We start from the raw sequence: 24,802 nt of genomic DNA, 5'->3' as shown, positions 1-24,802 counted from the left end.
AGCCAAGAAATAATGCAGTTTCCGTTGATGTATGTGAGGGATTCTGCACGGCCGTGGACGTGTCTCCACCCTAGGACTGTTGTCGACTCGATGTTCAAACTTTTGTGACATTCTTCTCCGTCTTTCTGTGCTCTTCCAGAAGATCCCCTGATCTTCAAGCTTTCTTGACTGTGTCCTGTGGCACATATGCGCAGTTGATATGGCCGTCGCGCGGAGGGTTTGGGGGTGAGTGGTGTTGTGTCAATATAGCGTATCTGGGATCAGACCATCAATCTCACTCGAGTGAAAGGTTGAGAAGAGAATGGGAGTGAAGCGCCATTTCCCTTCTGTTCATCACCTCATTTGTTTTGTCAGGCGAAGAGTTTGATTCAACTTCCATGGACATCTAGAATGGAGCCAAATCACGTCCACGCCCGTTGACGACGACCGGCCACCGTTCAAGGGCTGAGACATCCTTTTGCCTTCCTACGTGCTTGTAACTTTATCAAGTCCACAGACATAACATAATGATTCCAAGGATGTGACTCATCAAGAGTGGGTGATGTGGGGTCTCCTACGTGTCAGAACAGGTCTCCTGTTTCCAGTAAAAAAAAAAAAAAAAAAAAAAAAAAAACAACACACACACACACACACACACACACACACACACACACACACACACACACACACACACACACACACACACACACACACACACACACACCCTTCCCTTTCCTTATGGTGTTTACCTTCACCATATGAAATGGAAGGATTTGAAAAGTAACTTTTTCTTTCCGCTTATGAAATGATCACAAATCTCTCTCTCTCTTCCTTTTCCTTCTGGTGTTTACCTTCACCATAGGAAATGGAGGATTTGAAGAGTAACTTTTTCTTTCCGATATGAAATGATCTCTTTGTGAGTTCATTAAAATTCGTATATAATTCTGAAGTTCAAATCCCCAATTGTGATCGCTCCTACTGCTGTTGAAGCTCTTCTAAGCTCAAGAAAGGACTCCAGGCACCTCTGGATTTTCTTGGCTAAGGACAGATGAGGAAATGTCTCTTGTTCCTCAAGAACTTGGTGGGATTAGTTGCCAAGCCTACATAACCTCAGAGGGATCAGCTCCTCTCTGGTGTTTAAGAAGAACTTGTTTGTTCATAGGATTTTGAATGCTGGTGCTTGACTTTGTCAGATCGTTTTCACTTCCTGCTGCCAGAAGGACTGTACCCACAGGTCCTTGAACACTTTTTCCTTGGATCCGGTTATGGCTACTCAACAGGTGGTGTATCTCATTCAGGCAGGACAGTTTGTATCTTGCCTTAGATGATAGTGTGGAAGAGGGAATGGGTGAGATGTCTGGTCTCTTTTGCTTTCCTTTTTTCCTCTCTTCTCCAACTACGGACGTTTTTGGAGAATGGCACATCTTACACTGGAACTGTCTTGATGCAGGTGAGTTGTAGTCATGCTGTTACAGCATTTTTATGTTCCATACAACATACAAATATGCTTATCAGTAGCATTGACTTCTCTCTCCAGGAAGGTGAGTGACGAGTGGCAATTCCATTGCACGTGGCTGACATAGTTTGTTCATTGAACAGATAGGTGTCTTTGAGTTCCATATATATAGTCTTTATATTTCTCTCTCCAGCAAGGGGAATGTGGAGTGGCGACAAACCTGTTGCTTGGGGCTGAGTGGAAAAGAGTCAATCTCTTCCTCGTGGGAGACCACCATGCTCCTGAGAAGCTTTGAACAGTCTTGTACCTTAAGAGAACTTAGGGCCCCTGAGTGAGATGGGACTCTTCCTTAGGATTCTTGTCAGAAGATTCTAACCCTCAAGACTTCCTTTTTACCCTAGCTTGTGAGAGAGAGAGAGAGTAGGCAAGCTTCTTGGCCTCTCCTTTGATGTTAAACACTTGAGAGGATTTGGATCTGTACCACTCAAGTTTGTCCAGGAGTTCATAGCAAAGACACGGCCACTTGTTGTTCCTTGACATCAGGTTCAAATCCTTTTCAATCCCCTCCATAGAGGATTTCAATGGTAATAATCTGAACCAGATGCTACTGTGTCCTGTTAGGGTGCTGTGGTACTAATTTGAGTGAACTCAACACCTCAGGCCTGGGTGTCAGTGCCTCTTCAATAGTATTTGCTTGGCAGAGTAGTAGGTATCCATGAGATAGCAAAGCGACCGTATACCTTGTGGGGAGGAAGACTGATACAGTCTGGGCAAGAACTCATAAGGGGTGATCGCCCCAACTCCAGCATTCCGGAAGAACCTGTCTGTTCCGCAGGTATTATGAGCTGGGGTGTGGTCGCGCCAGACTACATTCACCATGTTCTATCTTGGATGTTAGCTGTACGTTACACACAAGTCTGGCCACTTTTTCCATGGGTCGTTGTGTGGCTGCTCAAGAAGTGTAGTTTAGTGCAGTTTCCTTAAGAGGACAGGTGCATTTCATTGAAGGTATTCATTGGAGCACGAGAGAGTGTGAGTGTGAGTGGTCTCCTCCCTTTTCTCTTCTGTCTTTTGCTTGGGGCAAAGAGTCGGGTTGCAAAGCTTGTATGTGTTGGACAGACAAGGTTTGCAGGTGGGTTAATCGACGGAGCACCCTTCCATCTTCTTGTAGTGTGATTGGATGCAAGTCCCCCCTTTCTCTAGACAAGGAGAGAGACAGGCAATTGAACAAACCCATTGGTTTTAATAGCAGGTTTTATTGTCTCTGATGCATACTGGTTCTTCAGACTTCACTAGATAGTGAAAGTACACTCAATTCTTGATGCCCAGAAGTCTTTGTTGTAACAACCCATATGTTCTACATGCCTTCCTCTGCTCCAGACCAGGAAGGCACCTCCCAGGTAGGTCAGACCAACCGGACATTTCAAAGAGTAAGCTTTGTATGTAAAGAACAAAGGTTTTTATTTGTGTAAGAACAAATAAATGTTACAAGTAATTTGTATTTTACCTAACATAAACCTGAAGTTTTGTACATTAACAACTCATCTCGGCCACCTCTCACTCTGGCATCTAGGCTAGAAGGTAAAGCGGAGTGCCTACCGACAGGTGGGCTGGACTTCCCCTTACCTCTTGATAGCCAACAACCTTGTCTGAAAGTTAAACAGCCGTTCCAGCTTGCATTTGCAGGCTAAAAACTATGTAAAGAATTTCAGGTTGTATGTTAGGAAACATATATACATATCATTAGGAATCTTTAAGATATACCAAATACTCAATATACCAAATACTCAGTATTTATGTTGAAGTTTAATCTCAATATTAGAATCTAGTAATAATTTTGGGGGTGCAATAAGTTCATTTGGTTTGCAGTTGGAAAAAAATTGTCACTTCAGAAGTACAGTAATAGAGGCAGTCCCTGGTTAAAGGGAAGGGTTTTATGATTTTACTTAATTTATTTTGAATTTTAATATACCTTTTTAGTGAGTGTATATGGAATTGTATTTATTGTGTGTGTGTTCCAGTATGAAAGCGTATGCCTTTTTACAGGTTTTAATTTCATTTTGGTTTTTGTTCTTTCAATGTTGACGAGTGACCTAGTAGGTCCCAGTGCTAGGCTTCTAGCCTAGACTTGTCATTTCATCCAAATCCTTCGGGCCAGCCCTGTGAGAGCTGATAGTCAGCTCAGTGGTCTGGTTAAACTATTTTGATAATAATAATAAAGGGGAGGGTTCTCTTGCTGGCCAAGTGCCACTAACTAAAGATCAGCGACAATAGTGCCGATAAACCGCTTTAACGGTGCGGCTAACTGGATACCAGTGCAGTCGCTTGCCAGTGCCAAAAATCTGGTTAACAGCATTGCTAGCCAAGTGCCATAACACCAAAACACAGTCAGCTGATGCCGCTGGTAAGGGGGAAACTGCCTGTATAAAAAATAAAAAAAAGTTGCACTGAAAACTGATTTTCCCCCTCATATGTGAAAAAAAAAAACTGAAAAGGGATTTTCCCAACAACAAAATAAAGACAGTTTTACTACACCCAGTAAAAGGTTTATCGAATTTAGTTCAGACTTTTTGGAGAAATACGCATTTAGTTGGGGAAAAAAATTTTTTTGAGAAAATGGCAAAACTAAAAATTGTGGATTTTCATGAATCTGTAGAGAATCAGGACATCTTGAGCGAGCTATCCCTAGGTCATTATAACCCTTTTTCTTTCTGATGCTAGTGCTGTAGAGAGAATGGGAAATTTAGTTGGGGACTATTTTTGTATAGATGGTTTTGACTTTTGTTTTACAGGGGTTGTTTTACAGAGTGTCATTCACAGTGCCGTACAAGCAATGAACAAAATTGTCCATGAACCAATCTAAACATGTTTTGTAGGAGAAAAAGTTTATGTATGTACATTTAGGAAAGAAGTATTTATTTGTCTACACACAAAATGGTCCAAAGTAATGCATAACTTGAACTTGATCCTATCCAGGATCATTCATACAAACTTTTTTACTTTTTTTTTTTTTTTTTTACAATTTGTCATTTGCAGTGCCACGCGAATGATGAATAAAATTGTCGATGAACCAATCTAAACATGTATTGTTTTTGGCATGGCAATGACATTTCAAAATATGTTTATTTACACAAAATAGTCCAAACCAGTGTATAACTTACAAATATTCATACGTTTTTACAATTTGTAGTTCACGCTACCGTATAAACAATGAACAAAATTGTCAATAAACCAATAAAAAAATGAATTTGTTCATGCAACTTACCTGTCAGATATATATATAGCTGTATTCTCCGAAGTCCGACAGAATTCCAAAACTTGTGGCACACGCAGTGGGCCAGGTGGTTAATACCCATTCCCGCCGCTGGGAGGCGGGTATCAGAACCATTCCCATTTTCTATTCAGATTTTCTCTGTCGCCGGTACTGTCAACAACTGTTTTCAGTACCTCCGTCTTTGCATTTCGTAAACTCGTTATTTTCCACTTAAGTATTCTTTTTGACTTTTGGTTTTTGTCTTTGGATTGTGGATTGGCATACGCTTTTGTGGAATTTGATTTTGATTGCTCTTTGGATGATGTCTAGATCTAGTTTTGCTAGCTTCAGAGTATGTTGTGTGAATGAGTTTAAGGTGAGGCTACCGAAAGTTTCGGTAGATCCTCACTTTCTATGCATGAGGTGTAGGGGGCAGGTTTGCTTGATAAATGATCGCTTACTTTGCCTCCCACCCTGCTAATTTATTAGTCCAGGATTTCATTCTCGCACTAATAGTGCTCCTTTTTGCATCTGGAAGATGGCTAACAAAATATCTATTTTGAAGGTGCATAGTTTGAGCGAGTCAGCGATAATAAAGAAGAAACAATAGTAACGCTGGGTCAGTCAAAGTGCACGTCGTGAAAACGGACTCGTGGTCGCTGAAGAGGATATGTCCAATAAAGTTTTAGTAACTATGTTGTTACAACAAAATCAAACACTTATGGAGTTATTAAAGGAAATGTAAGGTTTGTTTTTGGAGATAGTCTCCGAGAGCAGGGACTAGAGTGACGTCCACGCAGGCAATGGCTGCCTCCTAGTAAAAAAAGTAAACAAACGCTTTCGCGAGTTCAAAGTAGCACGGTAAGCGTTAGGTGCCATAATTTACTCAGGTCGGTATCAAACATTAGTTTTAGTCAGGGATAACCTACCATAATTTTAGTTAAAACGACGAGAATAGGTTTTATCTGCTTGAGACTGATTTAAATCTACCGGCCTAACAGAGGCGAGCCAAATTCTAGTACTCGTAGGCTAAGCGGGAGTTGAGACTTCCCAAGTAGGTAGCCTATTTAACAATATATTGACTGGGGGCCTTTCTGTCAAGCATGCTTCGTCTCCCAGTCGTGCTCACCGCCGCTGGATCGCCATCGTGACGCTCTGCTGCAGCGTGACGCTCCGCAAGCAGCTATCCTGGACGCTTCTGTAGCTGCTCGTCAGGACGCTTCTCGCTGCGGTGCAGGACGCAGTTCGGCTGGACCGCCATCGTGACGCTCCGCAAGCAGTTATCCTGGATGCTTCTGTAGCTGCTTTCGTCAGGCGCTCCTCCTCGCTGCCGTGCAGGACGCCGGCTGGACCACCAGCGTGACGCTCCGCAAGCAGCTATCCTGGACTCTTCTGTAGCTGCTCGTCAGGACGCTTCTCTCGCTGCCGTGCAGGACGCTCGGCTGGACCGTCATCGTGACGCTCCGCAAGCAGCTATCCTGGACGCTTCTGTAGCTGCTCGTCAGGACGCTCCTCTCGCTGCCGTGCAGGGCGCCGGATGGACTCTCGGGAGGGCGCCTCTTTGGTTGCTCGAAGTGACGCTTCAGAGCAATCAAAGTCTGCGGGAAGCGAGATCCCATCTGCGTGTTGGACCGCAAGGCCGTTTCGTTTTCTCCCATTGAAGAGGAGAAGTCTCTTGTGAGTCGGAGCCTGCAGTCCTTGAGCAGCCTCCCCTTCCTCGTCTACGGACTACCAGGTGTTAGCCGGCCTTTCTTAAGGACTTGTTTGGCGACAAGTTTCAAACCCTCAGCCACTCTCTCTCTCTCCTCCTTCGCAGTTTGCTTCGTCCTAGACGAGGAGAGCGCGGGGTTTGTCAAGATGACTTCGTCTCTGGCGACACGAAGAAGGCCTTCAAGAAGGTTAACACCTGGATGGAGGAAGGAAGACCCAAGGCAAGACTTCTTTTGCCCTGCCTCCGTCCAAGCTGAGCGGCAAGGCAGGTATGTGGTAAGAGACCGGGAGGGCGTCGGCTCAAGAGTTCCTTCGTTGTACCAGGAGACACAGCTAGCTTGGTCGACGCGCCTAGAAGGTCCCTCCTGTCGGCTGCCAAAGTGTCCTGGACTATGTCGGAGAGACGGATCACCTTTTGAAAGGACTGTTTGAACCATGGAGGTCTTCAATTTCCTGGACTGGTGTTTGGGGGCTCTAGACGTCAGGATTAGGAGTCCCGACTCGATCTGCCTGGGGGAGCTGTCCAGCGTGTTGAACTGCATGGACAAGGCAGTCAGGGATGGCTCGGAGGAACTGGCTTCCCTCTTTTATACGGGCCTCTTGAAGAAGAGGGCCTTGTACTGTAACTTTACAGCCTATGGCCCTACCAGCCAACGGCCATACCACATTGAAAGCACCACTTCTCGTGCGATCAGCGAAGTTAAGCAACGTTGGGTCTGGTCAGTACTTGGGTGGGTGACCGCCTGGGAACACCAGATGCCTTTGGCGTCATACTTTTGCAAAGTCAGTTTCTCCGTCGCAGAGGGCTTTGCTGTTCTCCCCGTTTTCGAGCCATCTTTTCCCCCCAGTCCTTGTTCAAGGATCTCTCCTCCAGCTTGAAGGAGGCCACTCAAGACCTCTTGGCCCACTTGTCAAGACGCCCGGCAGTCCCTTTGATGTCGTTGTCAGGTCAGACCTCCAGGAAGTAGAAGCCCTTTCGTGGAGGAGCTTCTTCCTCGAGATCTTCTCCCCGAGGTAGAGGTCTTTTCAGAGGCGGAGCCCCGCCTAAATCTTGGGGCAGGAAGTGATTTGCAGCGCCTCCAGACACCTGTAGGAGCCAGGCTTCTTTCGTTTGCGAGAGCCTGGAGAGCAAGAGGGGCAGACACCTGGTCCCTTGAAGTTATCGAGAGAGGATACAGGATCCCCTTTCTCGACTCACCACTTCTGTGCACGTCGCCCAGGAATCTGTCTTCCTCATTCCATCAAGAGAGGCAACAGATCCTTTTCGAGCTATTAGAGCAAATGCTCGAGAAAGAGCTGTGGAGCAAGTCCTGGAGCTGGACTCCCAGGATTCTACAACCGACTGTTCCTAGTTCGAAGCAGTCGGGAGGATTGAGACCAGTCCTTGATGTCAGTAGACTGAACCGCTTCATGGTGAAGGAGAAGTTCCACGATGGAGACGTCCCAGTCTGTTTTAGGAGCATTAAGACCAGGAGATTCGATGGTCGCTCTGGACTTACAGGACGCTTACATTCACGTTCCCATACATCCCCAGTCGAGGAAGTATTTGAGGTTTGTACTAGGGGGACGAGTGTTTCAATGCAGAGCTCTTTGCTTCGGGCTAAGCACAGCTCCCATGATCTTCATGATTATCATGAGAAATGTGGCGAGATGGCTTCACTTGGCGGGTATTCGTATCTCGCTTTACCTGGCCGATTGGCTCATCCGAGCCTCTTCACAGTCAAGGTGTCTGGAGGACCTGAATGCGAATTTAGAGTTGACAAAGTCCCTAGGACTTCTAGTGAACGAGAAAAGTCCCATCTGATCCCGACGCAGTCCATCGTCTATCTGGGGTTTCAGATGGATTCAGTGGCTTTTCAAGCTTTTCCATCCCAGGAACGTCAGTAGCAATGCTTAGAAAAAGTCTCCTCCTTCCTAGGGAAGGAAATATGCTCGGTGAGGGAATGGACGAGTTTGCTGGGGACCATTTCCTCTCTGGAGAAGTTTGTTTCCCTGGGAAGACTTCATCTCAGGCCGCTCCAGTTTTTCCTGGCGGAAAACTGGATAGACAAGGAGAATCTAGAGGAGACCCTGAAGATCTCTCCCGTTTTCAAGATTCACCTGAGGTAGTGGCTCGACCCCTCGAGGTTGGCAGAAGGGGTTTCTCTATGCCTTTAGAGCCCCGACCTGGTGTTGTTTTCCCACGCTCCCAGGGAGGGATGGGAGCAACACTAGGAGGGGAGAAAGTGTCAGGCACCTGGAGGGGAACAGGTGTCCTGGCACATCAATCTCAAGGAATTAGGGGCGATCCTTCTGGCCCTTCAATCCTTCGAGAGCCAAGTGTCAGGCCGAGTCGTACAAGTAAATTCAGACAACTCCACAGCCCTGGCATACCTCAAGAAACAGGGAGGAACTTCGTTCCGGTCCCTGTTCGCCCTGGCGAAAGAGATCCTGCTTTGGGCCCATGCGCGGGGATCACGATCCTCACGAGGTTCGTTGCAGAATATCCACGCGGACCTTCTCGATCGACAGCGGCAGCTTCTACCGACCGAGTGGACCCTTCACGAGGAAGTATGTCAGGAGCTGTGGAGGTTATGGGGACGCCCTGGGTAGATCTGCTCAGGCAGCCCCATTTCGAAAGGTACCTCAAAACTTCCCGCTCTGAGTCTATCTGCATTCAGACTATCAGCCGACAACAAGGATCTTCACGATCTCTTGAGATCCTTTGAGACTGTCAAGGTACCTCATTCCAGGACGCCTCCCTGGAACCTGGATGTCGCCCTAAATTTTTATGTCAAATACCTTGAGCCTCTTTCTTGGCGTCTCAAGAATGTGACAAGGAAGGTTTTTTCCTAACTGCTCTGGCTACTGCATTAAGAGAGTTAGTGAACTTCAGGCTATCAATAATCATGTAGGTTTTAGAGGCCATAATGCATTATGTTCTCTAAGCCGTATGTTCTTGCTAAACGAGAACCCGTCTACCCCTTGGCCCAGGACCTTCGAGATTAAGGGTATGACGGAAATTCTCGGACATGAACCAGAAAGAGTCATGTGTCCTGTCAGGGCTCTCAAATTTTATTTGCAGAAGACTCGGGAAAGTCGAGGTCCTTCGGACAGTCTGTGGTGCTCTGTCAAGAGGCCGGATTTGCCTCTTTCTAAGAATGCACTGGCGTTCTTTTTTAGAAGCACCTTTTTAGACGCACTTTCCGACGTTCAAGACAGTGACTTGAGTCTTTTGAAGTTAAGGCTCACGAAGTTAGAGCCATTGCAACCTCGGTGGCTTTCCAGAAGAACATGTCCCTTTGCGATCTTCTGGGTACCACCTTCTGTTAAGCAATTCAGTGTTCGCTTCACATTACTTGCGGGACGTGAAGGCGACATTCGAAGACTGCTATTCGCTAGGACCATACGTTTCCGCACTCCAGATCGGCCCCATAACACTTCTAGGCCTGGACCTCTGTCGGACTCCCAGGACCAGGGAGAGGGCAAGTCGAAAGCCACAGGAGGGTTACGGGGCTTCCCACCGATCTGGCGTCCCTTCGGCAGGACCTGTTGTCGCTTCTGCAGACACAGTGTTGCGGGCAGGAGCGATACTCATCCTATCCTTTAGAGGTTAGGAAGTATATTTTAATCTTGATTTTGTTTTTTTACGTCAGATCGGTCCCATAACGCTTCTAGGCCTGGACCTCTGTCGGACTCCCAGGACCAGGGAGAGGGCATGTCGAAAGCCGCAAGAGGGTTACGGGGGCTTCCCCCGATCTGGCGTCCCTTCGGCAGGACCTGTTGACGCTCTAGGTCAGGTGGTTGGTTGTTGCTCCTTTTGCCCTCACAGTATGGCCTTATGATCTAGTCCCATTGTGGTCACACCCCGTGGACAGATCATCTAGAACTCACCAGCTATATAGGTCACTACCTTGCTGGAGACTCTAGTAAAGCAGAAGCAGGCTTGGGTGACAGTAATCACGAAGTCAGCTATGCTAACTTAGGCCTGGACCTCTGTCGGACTCCCAGGACCAGGGAGAGGGCATGTCGAAAGCTGTAAGTTGGTTACGGGGACTTCCCACCGATCTGGCGTCCCTTCGGCAGGTCCTGTTGATGCTCTCGGTCAGGTGGTTGGTCATTGCTCCTTCTGCTCTCACAGTATGGTCTTATGATCTAGTCCCATTGTGGTCATGCCCCCGTGGACAGATCATCTAGAACTCACCAGCTATATAGGTCACTACCTTGCTGGAGACTGTAGTAAAGCAGAAGCAGGCTTCGGTGACTGTAATCATGAAGTCAGCTATGCTAACAAGTAAGGAACCAAGGCGTCAATCGCCTACATATATTTGTTTCCTAAATCCTATTCTGTCTCTTCCCACCTCCAATGGTGGGATTCAGCTATATATACTGTATATCTGACAGGTAAGTTGCATGAACAAAATGATATTTTAATGATAAAATAAAGTTTGTTCATACTTACCTGGCAGATATATATAATCATAGTGCCCACCCTCCTCCCCTCAGGAGACAGTGGCACTAGAAAATCTGAATAGAAAATGGGAATGGTTCCTGATACCCGCCTCCCAGCGGCGGGAATGGGTATTAACCACCTGGCCCCACTGCGTGTGCCGCAAGTTTTTGGAATTCTGTCGGACTTCGGAGAATACAGCTATATATATATCTGCCAGGTAAGTATGAACAAACTTTATTTTATCATTAAAATATCATATTTGTTTTAGCATTATTGCTTCATGATATGTTCATTTCTAAATTATTTGCATCTGTAACTGTGGTTAACCTACATGGAAACCTTCACTAAACAGCTGTTTCGATTGAAGATTCACCATATCTTAGATATGTACATCGAAAGTATTAAAATAGTCTTAATCTACTGGTAAAATTTTGGGTGGAATTTAGTGATACAACCTAGTCACCAACACCAGAGGTCATTCAGTTCTAGAGAGAGAGGCTTCAGCCTTTCAGACCCACTGGTTTTGCTATGACACACCCCTGGCTCCTCCCCCAGACAGCCGTAAGCGAGCACAAACCACGCCCATCGGGGCGGAGCAACCAGAGACATGCGAGTTGACAAGAACCAAACCGCCATATTTGAAGTTGACAGGACACAGGCAACACCTGTTACACCTCACCATTACTACAACCCTCCCCTAATTATTGTCACGAGGGACAACGACTTAATCAACTAATTAAAATGTCCAAAAAAGTCGTAGTAGCAGCAGATGTGCATAATCTCAGCGAAACTAGCGATGATGACAATATTCCACCGGCACAACCCAAAAAGAAGAGATGTCCCAAAACGGAAGAAACCAGCCAGGAACCTTCCAACAGTGAAATTCTTCAAATGTTATTATTACAGAATCAAACATTATTGAAACTAGTGGAGAAAGGGTAAGGTTTAATATTCTGTTTTTATATAAAAACGTCTTGGATAGCAATGATTCAGACAGATGACGTCACAAGCATGGCAGTAAAACGTAAACAATGAGCGGTGCCGACCGTGACGGTAGTTATAATCATAAAAGTTTGAGAATAGATAAATTTCGAGACCAAGTACATTATCATATAATCCTAAACTATGTGTAAAGTGAGCCTAAACCTTATAAGGACTAGATACTTATATGCCAAAGGTAATTAATGTTGTAAGGTGAGGTGTTAATTAGATTTGCCTTACGTACAAAGAGCCGAGTAGCCTAACTAGCCTAACTTTTTCTAACTTTGAGTTTAACATACTACGTCAATCTAGGCTACCTCTTAGCCGCTCCTTCCGCCTATCCCACCGAGATCCTATCGTCGACATTTAACTGGAGGGTTCCTGTCAATGGCGGTATAATTGCGCCTACCTCAGCTAATGGGTAGAATTTTATATCACACTCGTTTCCTTTCGATATAATTGTTCACCCCTTACCATGAGGAACTGCGTCTTAAGAATTTCTGACAGGTCGGCTATATAAATAATATAAGATGATTACCGTAGAGGCTATATAATTTTAAGTATGGGATACTAGTGAGAGGATGCCGATTGACCTGAATTAACCGATGAAGGCCATTTGAGCCTAGAACCCGATTGCCTGGCTTCAGCCTTCTAGGTCTGCTGCTGTCCAACCTGAATTGTAAATTCATGAGCCATATTATAGACATCAGTTAAACTTTTATTATCAAATTTGAGTCTAGTTTTTCACTCCTATTGCAGAAGTGGTTCGACTGCAAAAAGGAATGACAATTCCCCTCCTCCTAAGCGCCCTCGCCGTAAAGTAGATTTACCTGAGAATGCAAATGAAGAATTATTTACAACTTATAATGAAGATAGTAGTGACTATGAAGAATTTAACCCGCTTACCTTTAACAAACCTATTCCTACTTATATATCTAACAATTTTAATGCTGTGCCCTCCATTCACAGAGATGGGAAAATACAATTAAATGACTCCTTAATTGCATTAACATTAAGTGAAGGAGACAAGAACTCTCATGATCAATTCTTTGTTTGTAATCATAATAAAGAACTTGCAGACCTTTTCAAATTGATAAATTTGCCAAAGTTGAACTTTTGGCCAAGTGGCAGGTTGTTTAATGAAGATTTCAAGAAGAAATTTCACTTTGATATTGAAAACATTAAGATGGCTATATCTTCTTTTCAAGGGCATGCAGCTCTGGCGCAATTAGCTTACCCCTCTAAGATTAACGATATTGATTTCATTACTAAAGTGATAATTGGGCCTTTCAGGAAACACATTGATCTAATTAAAAGTTTAATCCGCTCATTCAGAAGTAGAACTTTACCCAGGAACCTCAATTTAGATATCAGAGATGCTATTATTAAAGCTGAAACTAATGATATATGGGTCTTATCAGATGATCAAAGGAAAGCTATTGCTTCGTGCTTTCGAGGCGGTCCCCTTCCTAGAGGAGGGGACATTATCTCTAGAGGTGGAAGGTTCAACTTTGGCAAGTATCAGGGCTACCCCAGAGAGAAATTTAACTTTTACAGAAGAGTCAGGGGAAGCTTTGGGTTCAGGAATAGGTTCAATCCCCTACAGGCGAGGTATCAAGAGAGGTGGCCGAAGAGGGGGAAGGAGTACAGGGGGACAGACAGCAATTAATTCAGACGTCAAAGATAAGAAACAAAACTAATTATGCTTTAAATCTTAATACCATCGAGCCCTGCTCGGACCAAGTGGAAAATAACCTGGAGCTTCACAGTAAAGATAAAAATTTGGCAAATGTACCCACTAACAATTCAATGATATTGGAAGAGTTAAATTTCCCTACAGAAGCCTCTAGCTCCAAGGAAACCTCTCACGCCCCTCCAGTAAGTGGGATAGGTAGGTCATTGACAAATAAATTAAAAAATTGGCAAAAACTCCCAAATTCTTCTTTTGCATGCAACTTGATCAGTAAGGGTGTGAGACTCCCATTTACCAATAAAAATAAGGCTCAAAAGACTTTGAAAAGATTTGGGGTTGATAGATATTATTCTTCTAGCAAGAGAATAATACTAGAGAGAGAATGTGACAGATTACTAGACCTAGGGGTAATAGAACAAATTAACAGAAATTCTTTCTACTACTCTAACCACATATTTTACAAGCTTAAACCCGATGGGAGCATTCGCCTAATCTTCGATATGAAATGCCTTAATACTATGATCAAGAAACCTTCTTTTTCTATGCTGAAACCTAAAACTATATTCCCTTATTTACATTTAAACAACTGGGCATGTAGACTTGATTTAAAGGATGCTTATTGGCACGTCCCTCTTCATTCCAGTGCTCAAAGATTCTTAACGTTCAAATTAGGAAAGCGTAAATTCAAATGGACGGTTGTTCCCTTCGGGTTAAAGACAGCTCCCTACATCTTTTCCAAACTAATGTACACAGTAGTTAAGTACATTAGGAAGAAATATACTCATCTTTAACTACTTAGATGATATACTCATACTGGCAGATGACTTTCACAAATGCGAGTCTCACATCCAAATAGTCATTGAAGTGCTCACAGAACTGGGTTGGCAAATATCTATTAAAAAGTCTGTTATTCATCCAGTGCAAAAGATAGAGTTCCTGGGAGTTCATTATAACCTGGAGAACAAAACAATGAGACCAATGCAGGAAAACATTGATAAATGTATCAGGCTTGCCAATACAGTATCCAACTTGAACAGATCTGACCTCAAATTATATCAAAGATTGATAGGATCACTTAACTTCTGTTCCTACTACACCTTTTATGGTAGATACCATCTTAAATTCCTTCACAGATTTCATAGATATTTTGCTAAAGGATATAGAATCATTTCTCCTTCTTTCAAATCCTTTCTAGAAGCATGGAAACAGACTAACATGTATAGTGCTATAAACATTCCTAATAATCAAGTAGATCTAGAACTATTCACAGATGCATCCTACTTTGGCTGGGGTGGAGCATTAGTAGGAGAACATGGCATACTCTCAACTAATAATACATGGCTACAAAATGAGAATACTCTGCACATTAACATTAGAGAACTACTTGCATGCATTTACTGTATAAAACACTTCAGAGACAAACTAAGAAACAAAGTGGTACTAATTCACATAGATTCACAAGTAACATACTGTTGGGTCAAAAACATGGTAGCATTAGGAACAAATCGGCCCAGGAGGCCATCAAAGTGTTACTAAACATCAAAGGAAAATACAACATAGACATTCAAACTAAATGGATTAAAGGGAAAAGCAATGTAATGGCTGATTCCCTATCGAGAGACTTTGGTTCCATACATCCAGAAGCCACTCTTGACGATAATCTTTTCAATTTAATTTGCACAGATATGAATTTCTTTCCTGAAATAGACCTTTTCACCAATGGCTTTAATTCTAAATGTAAGAGATTTTGTTCTTCCGTACCCAACACAAAAGCAATCAGTAATAATGCTCTTCACATTAGCTGGGAAGGTTCTTCTCCTCTTTATGCTTTTCCCCCAGGCTTCTTACTGCATAAAGTTGCTTTTAAGATATATAATGAATGTGATAACAACATGCTCTGCTGCACTGTTTCCCAGGAAACGGAACCATGGATCCCCTAGTCAAGACAGTCTCCAAGGAATACCGGAAGTACAAAGTCAAAGTAGAAGGTTGCCAGATACTTCATATGGACTGTACCTTACCCATAGCGACAGCACTTGAATTTGATCGCCTTCAGAATATAAAAGATCAACTACCTTCCATATTTCCTCCAGAGATATGCAACAAAATTACTTCCAGTTTCTGAGACAGCTCCATGGCCAAGTACCAAAATCTCGTCAGGAGCTTTAAAAGTTCATACACAATAAATATGGAAGTAACAAGTTCCCTCTTTTATCAGTGCTACTCTATTTCAACGAATTAATAGACAAGGGCCTAGCATACAACACACTAAAAGGATACCGAGCTGCTCTTGGACCGGTTTGAAGGATACTTTCCCAATTATTGCCTAACAGAAGACAAGTATATTAAAGCTATGCTTGATGGAGTAAATAGAAGAAGACCCAGCAATTCTCATCAATTTCCAGGCTGGGATCTTGATAAAGTGGTTTCCTTCCTCAACGCTACAAGAGATGATTCTGTGCTGCTCATGATTCAGAAGACCTTATTCCTCGTAGCTTTGGCTTGCCCATTGAGAGCTAACCAATTTAATCATCTATGTATCTCCAGGAGCACCTTCACGCCAGAAACCATTGTGCTAAGGAACCACCCTTCCTTCATGGCCAAGAATCAGAGAAACAATTACACTCCTATTGAATTCAGCTTTAGGCGTCACCCTACCAAGCCAAAAATTTGTCCAGTTAGACAATTAAACTTTTATCTGGAGTACACAAATAAAATCTGTGCAGAAAGGAACATAGATAGGGAAGACCATATTTGGCTGGATGAAAACTTCAAGATCATGTCCCTTCCAAAGATGAGGCAGCTATTCAGGGACTGTATTTTCAGAGCTGATCCCAATGCCAGAAAACACTCCACCAATTTCCACTCTATCAGAGGTCAAGCAGCTTCAAGGATGATGTATAATGGAGTTACGCTGCAAGAGATAATGGCTAGAATGAATTGGAAAAGCAACTCTGTATTTGGGTCATTTTATGCTCTCCTCGGTCTACAGGGTGCTTTCGATGCAGTCGTTGCAGGACTTCATCTTCATGCCCCTGAAGTATCAGGTGAGAGCAAAACCAGTGGGTCTGAAGGCTGAAGCCTCTCTCTCTAGAACTGACAGTTTACTTGTGAACCTAAGTTCTGGGAGAGAAGAGGCGAGGCCTTTCAGACCCAGGGTCTAGTTCACCCTCCGACCCTACCCCAGAACCGAGGAGACCATTCTGGAGGAAATAAAGGATTTGTAAAGTAAACATACAAAAGTCAACAGCTTACATGTTTCTGAAGGCCAGCCATAACAATTTTCAATTATTCATAAATTTCTTTAAGGTATACTTACTCTTATCCTTGCATTTAGAGGAAATGCAACTTCTAGGTAACAAGATAGGAATATCTTGAAAAGGGGAGGTGAACTACTGTCACATTATATTATCTTAGAATATAAGAGGAATGGAAATGTCAAAATTCACAAATTGGAACTTTTAAGTTACTGCTTGTAGTAATTTGCAATCTCAAATAAATCTCTCAGCAGTAAAATGGAATGGTAAGTACAGATATACTTCATAGCAACTTGCAACTTCAAATATGGCGGTTTGGTTCTTGTCAACTCGCATGTCTCTGGTTGCTCCGCCCGATGGGCGTGGTTTGTGCTCGCCACGGCTGTCTGGGAGGAGCCAGGGGTGTGTCATAGCAAAACCAGTGGGTCTGAAAGGCCTCGCCTCTTCTCTCCAGAACTTAGGTTCACAAGTAAACTGTCAGTTCTTTATATATTTAAAAGGACATGCAACCAGTTGAAAACTGTTAATAATTAAAATTCGATAATTCCTCTAAATTTGGTGGTTGGTACATCCCTTAAAAATATGTAAAGAACTGAATGACCTCTGTTGACGGTGACTAGGTTCTATCACTAATTTCCATCCATCCATCCACAATTTTACCAGTAGAGTAAAGACTGTTTTAATATTTTTCATGCATGTATTTAAGACAAGTTGAATCTTGAATCAAAACCAAATAATTGCAACCCTTCGTGGATAACAGGTGACAATTTCTCCCGGGGTTTGGAGAGTGCAGTGTCATCTGTAAAAGTAAAACGATTTGATTTGATACGCCAAGTGTTAAAATCAAACAATTGAAAAATCTTGTGAGGAAACCTCTTGAAGAAATCAAACTAGATTCTTTTATGTTATCCTGTTCCCAAGTTTATAAGAATATCCTCTTTCTGCAAACAGTGAAAAGAGCCATCGAAGACGGTATTGTAACGCAGAGTCACGCAGCTGGTGTTACAACATTAACGTGCGAATTGTGCAAGGTACCATGCACTGGAGACACTCCAATGGCTCAGCATCTTGACGGAGAGCCTCACAGGAAAAGACAAAGGTACCAGTAATTAAACATTTTTTCTCATGTTTATTACTGTTATATAATACTTGCATTACTATTCGTATTTCTTTAACAAAGTTATTTGCATGTAAAATTACTTTCCTTTGAAGTTGCTAGCCATAACTCATTGGAAAGAAGTTGAATTAAATGGTGGAATTTTGCCTTTTGTGTATTGCATTCTCTGATTTTGGAGAATATGGAAATTTCATGCTTAAATCTTTATTTGTTCCCATGGAAATACAAACCATCGCTTTTTAAAAAGTGGAGAAAGTCTTTCGCTCATACAGCTGACTGGGTAAATGAATGCAGTTAACGGGAAAGCTGTATGGTGACACTGGTAAGTGAGTGGAAGAATCCCACTGCCTCTTCATAAATGCCCATCCACTTGATCCATTAACTGTCCGTGTCATTCTCCCTGCTCCAGTGGGTAAACGTAGCTGAATTTAACTTTTTTTTTTTTTTTTTTTTTTCTTGTACGCTTTTTTGTTATCTCACATGGAGAAGAATGAGTGATGTAGATGTGAGGGCCTTTGGCAGCCATGCTGTCACTTCGTGTCTTCTTCATATGTAGACCCATGTAAGCATTGTTCTCATTGTCAAGGTATGGCCTGTGCCCGTTCTTCCACATGTGAGATTTGTGCACATTAGACTTCTTAGTGAGAAAGGTTTAGCAAGTGGAAAAGGAAGTACAAAGATATTTTGCTGTCATGGGGGGGGACGGGGTTGGATTTACTCCAATGGTGATGCTGCTGTCAGAGCCTGCTGGTTCTTCTCCTCTGCCATCATCTATTCTTTGATCACCTTCCAAGAATGCTTCTCTTGCCAAGGGTTATCTTTCAGCCACCAAAGAAGTACTTCCTCCCAGAAAACCTGCACTCTTTGACAGCAAGCTTACTACATAACAAAGAAAAAGGGAAAGGCCTAGGAGTTCTTTCTCTTCTTGAACATCATCATTAAACTCCATGTCTTGTTCTTCGTCATCCCCTCCCTTTTCCCAAGACTACGCCTTCGTGTGGATGGAGAAATACGCAATCCCTTTGAGTGTGACTGCAGCAGAAAATTGTAGCATTAACATTGCTGTATGTGCTGGCATTGCTTGCATGCACATTGCAATATGCACAGATAGGATGTTTTCCTTCTCTTTTGAGTGGCCTCTACTTTTTACAAGGATTGCGTGACCAGTCTTGAAACAGGGTACTTAAGCTCCTCACCCCGCTCTGCTTGTTACAAAGATTTGGCATGGCCAGGCTTGAAACAGGGTACTGAAGCTCCTCACCCCACTCTGCTTGTTACAGGGATTCTGCATGGCCAGGCTTGAAACAGGGTACTTAGGCTCTTCACCCCTCTCCACCTTGCTCCTCAAGGGATTAGGGATTAACAGTGAATGTGGTGGTGTGCACCACACCATCCAACATACTATGTTGAGTATGTTGGCTTTCACTTGCATGCCCCTCCTTTGGTGGGTCAGCCGACCCAGCTCTCCAGACTTGTTTGTCATGTCATTGCTCTCAGAGTTCTTACCACAAGCATTTTCACATTAGGTCGAATGGTCTTCGATTCCTTCCACCTCTTACTTAGGGTTTCTTGCACATGTCAAAATATAACTGCTCTGAATATGTCAAAATATAACTGCTCTGAATATGAAACATATCGAAAAAAGAAGAGGTTGCCTTCTGTTTTCTACTAAACATCAGTATCAGAAATTCAAATTCACTTTTATTCAGAGTTAAGAACGCAAGGCTGAAACATTTCTAAAAACCTTTTGTGGGGCCTCATGAGTTCATTCTAATTTCTCATAATTATTTCACTATATGAGTGTATTGAAAATGTAACACATTATAGCTACCAGTAATATCTAGAAAATGTAACACATATAGCTACCAGTAATTATATCTTCACAAAACTAAGCACACTTGTGTATTGGAAAAAATGTCCATTTACATGGCCAAACGCTATTTGGTATGCGATGCTGTCAAAATGTAACTGCATTGAAAATCACACAGACAGCAAAAAAAAAAAAAATTTTTTTTTGTTACTCATCATTATTGCTGTTGTCACTCCAGGTGTCCTCCGACAGCTCCTCGTCTTCACTCCCAAAACTGTCTGAGTGAGCTGATATATCTGACACACTGTTCAGTGCGGAGAGGCGCACTGCAGGATCAGAACTGCCAGGAAACTGTTTGGATTGAAATCCTCTGCTGGTTGCCAACCACCCAAAATTACAAAGATTCCAGCCACAAGTTGGAATGGGTGTGTCCACCCTTCTCCATATCCTGGCAACATAGTTTGCACGCTTGATATGCAGTAAAGCTGTCTTTCACATGGAGGGAGGGAAGCACAGTTTAGCTTTGTCACATTTTTGAGAGATGTTTTCTCTGTACAGTCGGTTACCTTCAGGAAAGCTGTATGCCAGCATTCATTGATGTTATTGCCCGAGTACCCATACATATTGCAGATGAACTCTGTGACTCCCTCAGTGTCCACCTTGTCTGATGCTAGGATCCAAAGATGTCTGATGGTATTCAGGTCCTCCTCTAACATCCTGAAGGGCTTAATCTTCCCTTTCCGGAAGAAAGCAGAGGTAAAATCACAGCCAGACAAGGCCTTGACATTGCTGTCGTTGATCAATTTGTGTTCAGGAGACTGACTGAAAAATTGAACCCTTTTTATACCTCGGCCAGAGTTTTGATCTGGCAGCAATATATTTATGAGCTGTTGGGTTAGGCACTACTTAACTACGGGGTCAAACCTTTTGTGTTCAAAACTCAGAATAAACACTCTTGGCTCCCAGTCTAATTTTGGGAAATTAGGGTGGTACTGTATCTCTTATGTTGTTTTGATGATTAATAACTATATTAATTACAAAGTCATAATAATTTTACAAGTCCTGTCAACGTAATCATTAATATTGAAGTGCTTCCATTTTCCCCTTACAGAATTACCATAAATACATTCATCAGTCTTGTAAACTGACGTTTAAATGTATACATTTTAACCTGATAACATATTGGTTTCTCACTTTATTTGTGGTTGGATGTCATTGAATATCCTTCTGTCCCAGTACAGGAACTTACACTCGATAGGTAATGGCAGCATCTACATTTTTGAGTGGCATACAGTAGCTCCTTCTTATACAGATTTAATTAGTTCCGAATTCCAATTTGTATATTGAAATGTTCGTATGTTGATCCAGGTGTTCCCATAAGGAATAATGGGAATTCCATCAATTTGTCCCACACTCAGGAATTGCCCCCATATCAACCCTTTGTACCCACTTTAATACAATTATTTTAAGCACATGCTCAATATATTGTTCATGATAACCATGTTCAAGAAAATAAATAAAAGAATGAAGCATTTCACAATAAAGTTAACACAAAATATGAACAAAAATACGTCACCGCCGTAACGCACAGCTGACTTGAGATAAGGGAGCGAGCGTTTAGTTAAGGAGGGAAGGAGAAGAGACAGTAAAAACATTACTGTACTGTATGTACGTAAAAGCAGTAACAATTCATATAAAAAAAAACGAAAGAATAAATTTAAGAAGGATACAATATAAAAACAATCAAATGCAATACAGTAACAATAAAAAATCAAGAGAGAATCTTACTTGGAGCAAGTGTTCGGGACAGCATTAGTGAGGCAGTTGAGAGGTGAGGGATGGGATGGTGGTGGGTTATTGGTCTGTAGAAGGGTGTTCACTTCCCACTGACTTCGCAGATGTGCCACTGGGACCCGTAAAAACAGTAACAGTTCATGTAAAAAAAAAAAATAAATAAATAAATAAATAACAAGGGTACCATATAAAAACAATCAAATGCAGTACAGTAACAATAAAAAATTGAAGGAGAATCATACTTTGAGAAAGTGTATTGGGCCAGCGCTAGTGAGACAATAGAGAGGTGAGGGAGAGGATGGTGGGTTATTGGGTGGGAGAAGGGTGTTCACTTCCCACTGACTTCCCAGATGTGCCACTAGGACTCGGCTCGGTTGATTTTTCTTTTTCGCCATGTTTCTCCCATTTGCTTTCACTTACACTTGATTTGCCTGAATCACTTCTTTTTGGTATGGTAAAATACCTATCGAATGACGCTTTTTGTGATATTTAACCACTGTAAAAATAACTCGTCCCCACATCATCAAACAAACTAGCACTGCGTTCTGCCTTGGTGCACCTTGGATTGTTTGCTTCTACAAATTTCTTTAGGTTTTCTCACGTTTCACACCACTTCCTGATTTCTGTGGGTGACAATGGCAAAGTCAGGTTTCCACCTCATCCTCGGATGAAAAAAGTTCCTCTGACTCGCCTCTCTTTGTCTCTTCAAGCATCTCTCTTCAGTTCAACCACTGTCAACTCCTCCTCGTGTTCCTCAATCAGTTTGTTTATATGTTCATGGTCTATCTCCAACCCCATGGTTTTGCCAACTGACACGATCTCTACAGTTTGGTCCTCATGAACGAAACCTTTGAAGTCACGTTCAGGAAAGTAGTTAGGCCATAGTTTTCTCCATCCAGAATTGAGTGTTCTTTTTGTGACTCCCTGCCATGCTTTATTAATGAGCTTTAAGCAGCCGAAAATGTGAAAATGCTCCCTCCAAAACTCCTTAAGGGTCTGGTTCATTGCTTCGGTAACCTCAAAGCATCTTTGAAACAGCCTTAGTGTAGAATTTTCTTAAGTTGAATATGACCTGCTGACCCATGGGCTGGAGTATGGAGTGGCATTGGGAGGAAGGAACACAGTGTTGATGAAGTAAAACTGTCTGTCCAACAGGTTGCGATATTTCATGTCCTTCAGGTGGGCAGGTGCGCTGTCCATTACAAGTACAGCTTTGAACGGCAATCCATTTTCTTCTAGATAACTTTTTACAGTTGGCCAGCACGGTTCGTTTAACCACTTCAAGAACAAAGCCTGTGTGACCCAGGCTTTATTGTTGGACTTCCACATGACACCCAGCTGCCTCTTCTGCGCATTATGTTCCTTAAATGCTCGTGGATTCTCGGAATGATGAACCAGCAATGGCTTTATTTTTAGATCCCCCGATGCATCAGCACAGAACAAAGCGTAAGGCGATCTGGCCTTGGCTTATGTCGTATCATTTTCATTTCTTTGGATCTAATGTAGGTCTTCTTTGGCATCTTCTTGCAAAAAAGACCTTTCTCATCACAGTTGAATACTTGTTGGGGTTGGTAGCCCTGAGAATCCATGAAACTTTTAACATTCATATAATCTTCAGCTGCCTTTGTATCTGTGCCCGCAGCCTCCCCACGCTGGACAACTGACCTGTGCCCGCAGCCTCCCCACACTGGACAACTGACCGTACCCCTGTTTGTTTCATAAATTTTTGAAACCAGCCGTGGCTTGCCTTGAATTCCATTTCTTGAGAAGGGCCTGGCAAGGCCTTGGCGACTTTTCCATAAATGGTCAAGGCTTTCTGCGAAATCATGGCTTCATTCACAGAATCTCCAGCAAGCTCTTTCTGCGTCAGCCAGAGAAGCAGCAATTTCTCCATTTCTTCCATCGCTTGCTGGCGCTGCTTAAACGATATTCTTGTTGCTCCTTCTGCAGTGTCTAATGCCTTAATTTTCTCTTTCTTCTTTAAAACGGTACATATCGTTGACATAAATCTGCCGTATTCTCAGGCTAAGTCAGACGCGTGTGCCAGCTTCATGCTTGGCAATCATATCTTTCTTAGCTTCAACAGTTAAAGACTCCTTTTTCTTCATCACTTTCTTAACAGGCTTCTTCTTCATGTGTGGCATTGGTATTTCCAATTATCAATCACAATATAATTACAAAAATATGATACGGTAAAGTTATGCAAAGTCTCGGCCACAAACACAAACGTAAGGTACAATTTAGATTAACGCTGGTCACCTAGTTTCTGTCAGGGTCATGAGGCAAATGAGGTCTTTTAAGAACTTTTCAGAACCTACTTAGACATTTTAAAAAGAGAACCATCATCCCAGTTGTTTTATTGCCTCCCCACTATGTATCCCTGTGTCCCTACATCCACATGGCCCTCCCCTATAAATCCAGGACCAAGGGGATCCTGTTCCCCCCTCCCCCACAATCCTGGCCGGCTGCGCGCAAGATTCCACCAAACAGCTCGTAAATAGAATTTTTAGCCCATACATGGAAACAGAATTTTTTGAAAATTTTGCTTCATATAATGAAAAGACGAAAAACGAATTATTCTTACACTGAGGAACCACTGTCCTGTTAAAGTCTCTCACAAGTGTTTAGTTTTATTTTCTTAGGACTGGTGGTCCATTTATAGTGTAATAACAGTAATGAAAATATATGTATCTTGACGTAGAAAGGTGTTTTGCTTAAATTTCATCATTTTTGTCATTGTTTCAGTAATGCTTGGTAGGTATAAAACAGTCATCTGATATAATGCCAGTTATTTAGGGATAACCAAATTTTACTTGGCAGGAGAATGGGTGGTGTGGTTGAATCCAGATCACCACAAGCGTCCGTATCCTCTGTACGCCCAGGGACTGGAGCTGTGGTTCTTCAGAAAAGTTTCAGTGTTGGAGCAACTGGTACAGATGTAGAAGGTATAGTTCTATTTTCAGTTGTTAAAAATTTGATTTTGTTGTGGATCCTTTGCAGTTATGTCGGAGGTGTCCCTACATGGAGCGTGTTTGTTCAGGTAACGGCTAACTGCTACGCATTTTTGTATGCCATTTGTTTCCAGACATTAACTGAGGTGAGGTGATGTTAGTAGTAAGGAGGTTGGGGACTATCATCATCATGTTTGATATTGGTGCTCTACTGTTGTACCTATATGGTGCATTAAAGGCGTATACAGCCTCCCTTTGACCCCTAGCTGCATCTACTCTTGAAGTTTTACTCTTATCTGCAGTCCTGCTTCCAGTCTTCAATCTAGCTGTTCAACCACTCCAACTATCTGTCTTTAGTCTGAAGTGTGG

The 24,802-nt window shown here is 42.8% G+C and overlaps 1 protein-coding gene and 1 non-coding gene across 6 annotated transcripts in view; both read left to right on the top strand.

Moving 5' to 3' along the window:
- Positions 1-24,802, top strand: part of LOC136848055 (zinc finger RNA-binding protein-like) — an 84,067-nt gene that overhangs the window by 32,452 nt on the left and 26,813 nt on the right. For all 5 annotated transcript variants that reach the window (XM_067120188.1, XM_067120190.1, XM_067120187.1 and 2 more), the window contains 2 exons: positions 17,713-17,860; positions 24,303-24,427. In XM_067120188.1, the coding sequence (XP_066976289.1) occupies positions 17,713-17,860; positions 24,303-24,427 (273 nt within the window). The remainder of the gene's footprint in view (positions 1-17,712; positions 17,861-24,302; positions 24,428-24,802) is intronic.
- On the top strand, positions 7,048-7,166 carry LOC136848286 (5S ribosomal RNA). Its single transcript, XR_010856006.1, has one exon. It is a non-coding gene; the product is annotated as a 5S ribosomal RNA (ribosomal RNA).

Source organism: Macrobrachium rosenbergii, chromosome 18 (assembly GCF_040412425.1).
Source record: "Macrobrachium rosenbergii isolate ZJJX-2024 chromosome 18, ASM4041242v1, whole genome shotgun sequence".
Classification (NCBI taxonomy): domain Eukaryota; kingdom Metazoa; phylum Arthropoda; class Malacostraca; order Decapoda; family Palaemonidae; genus Macrobrachium; species Macrobrachium rosenbergii.
Note: the sequence above shows the minus strand (reverse complement) of the source record. Positions and strands in the feature narration are given on the sequence as shown.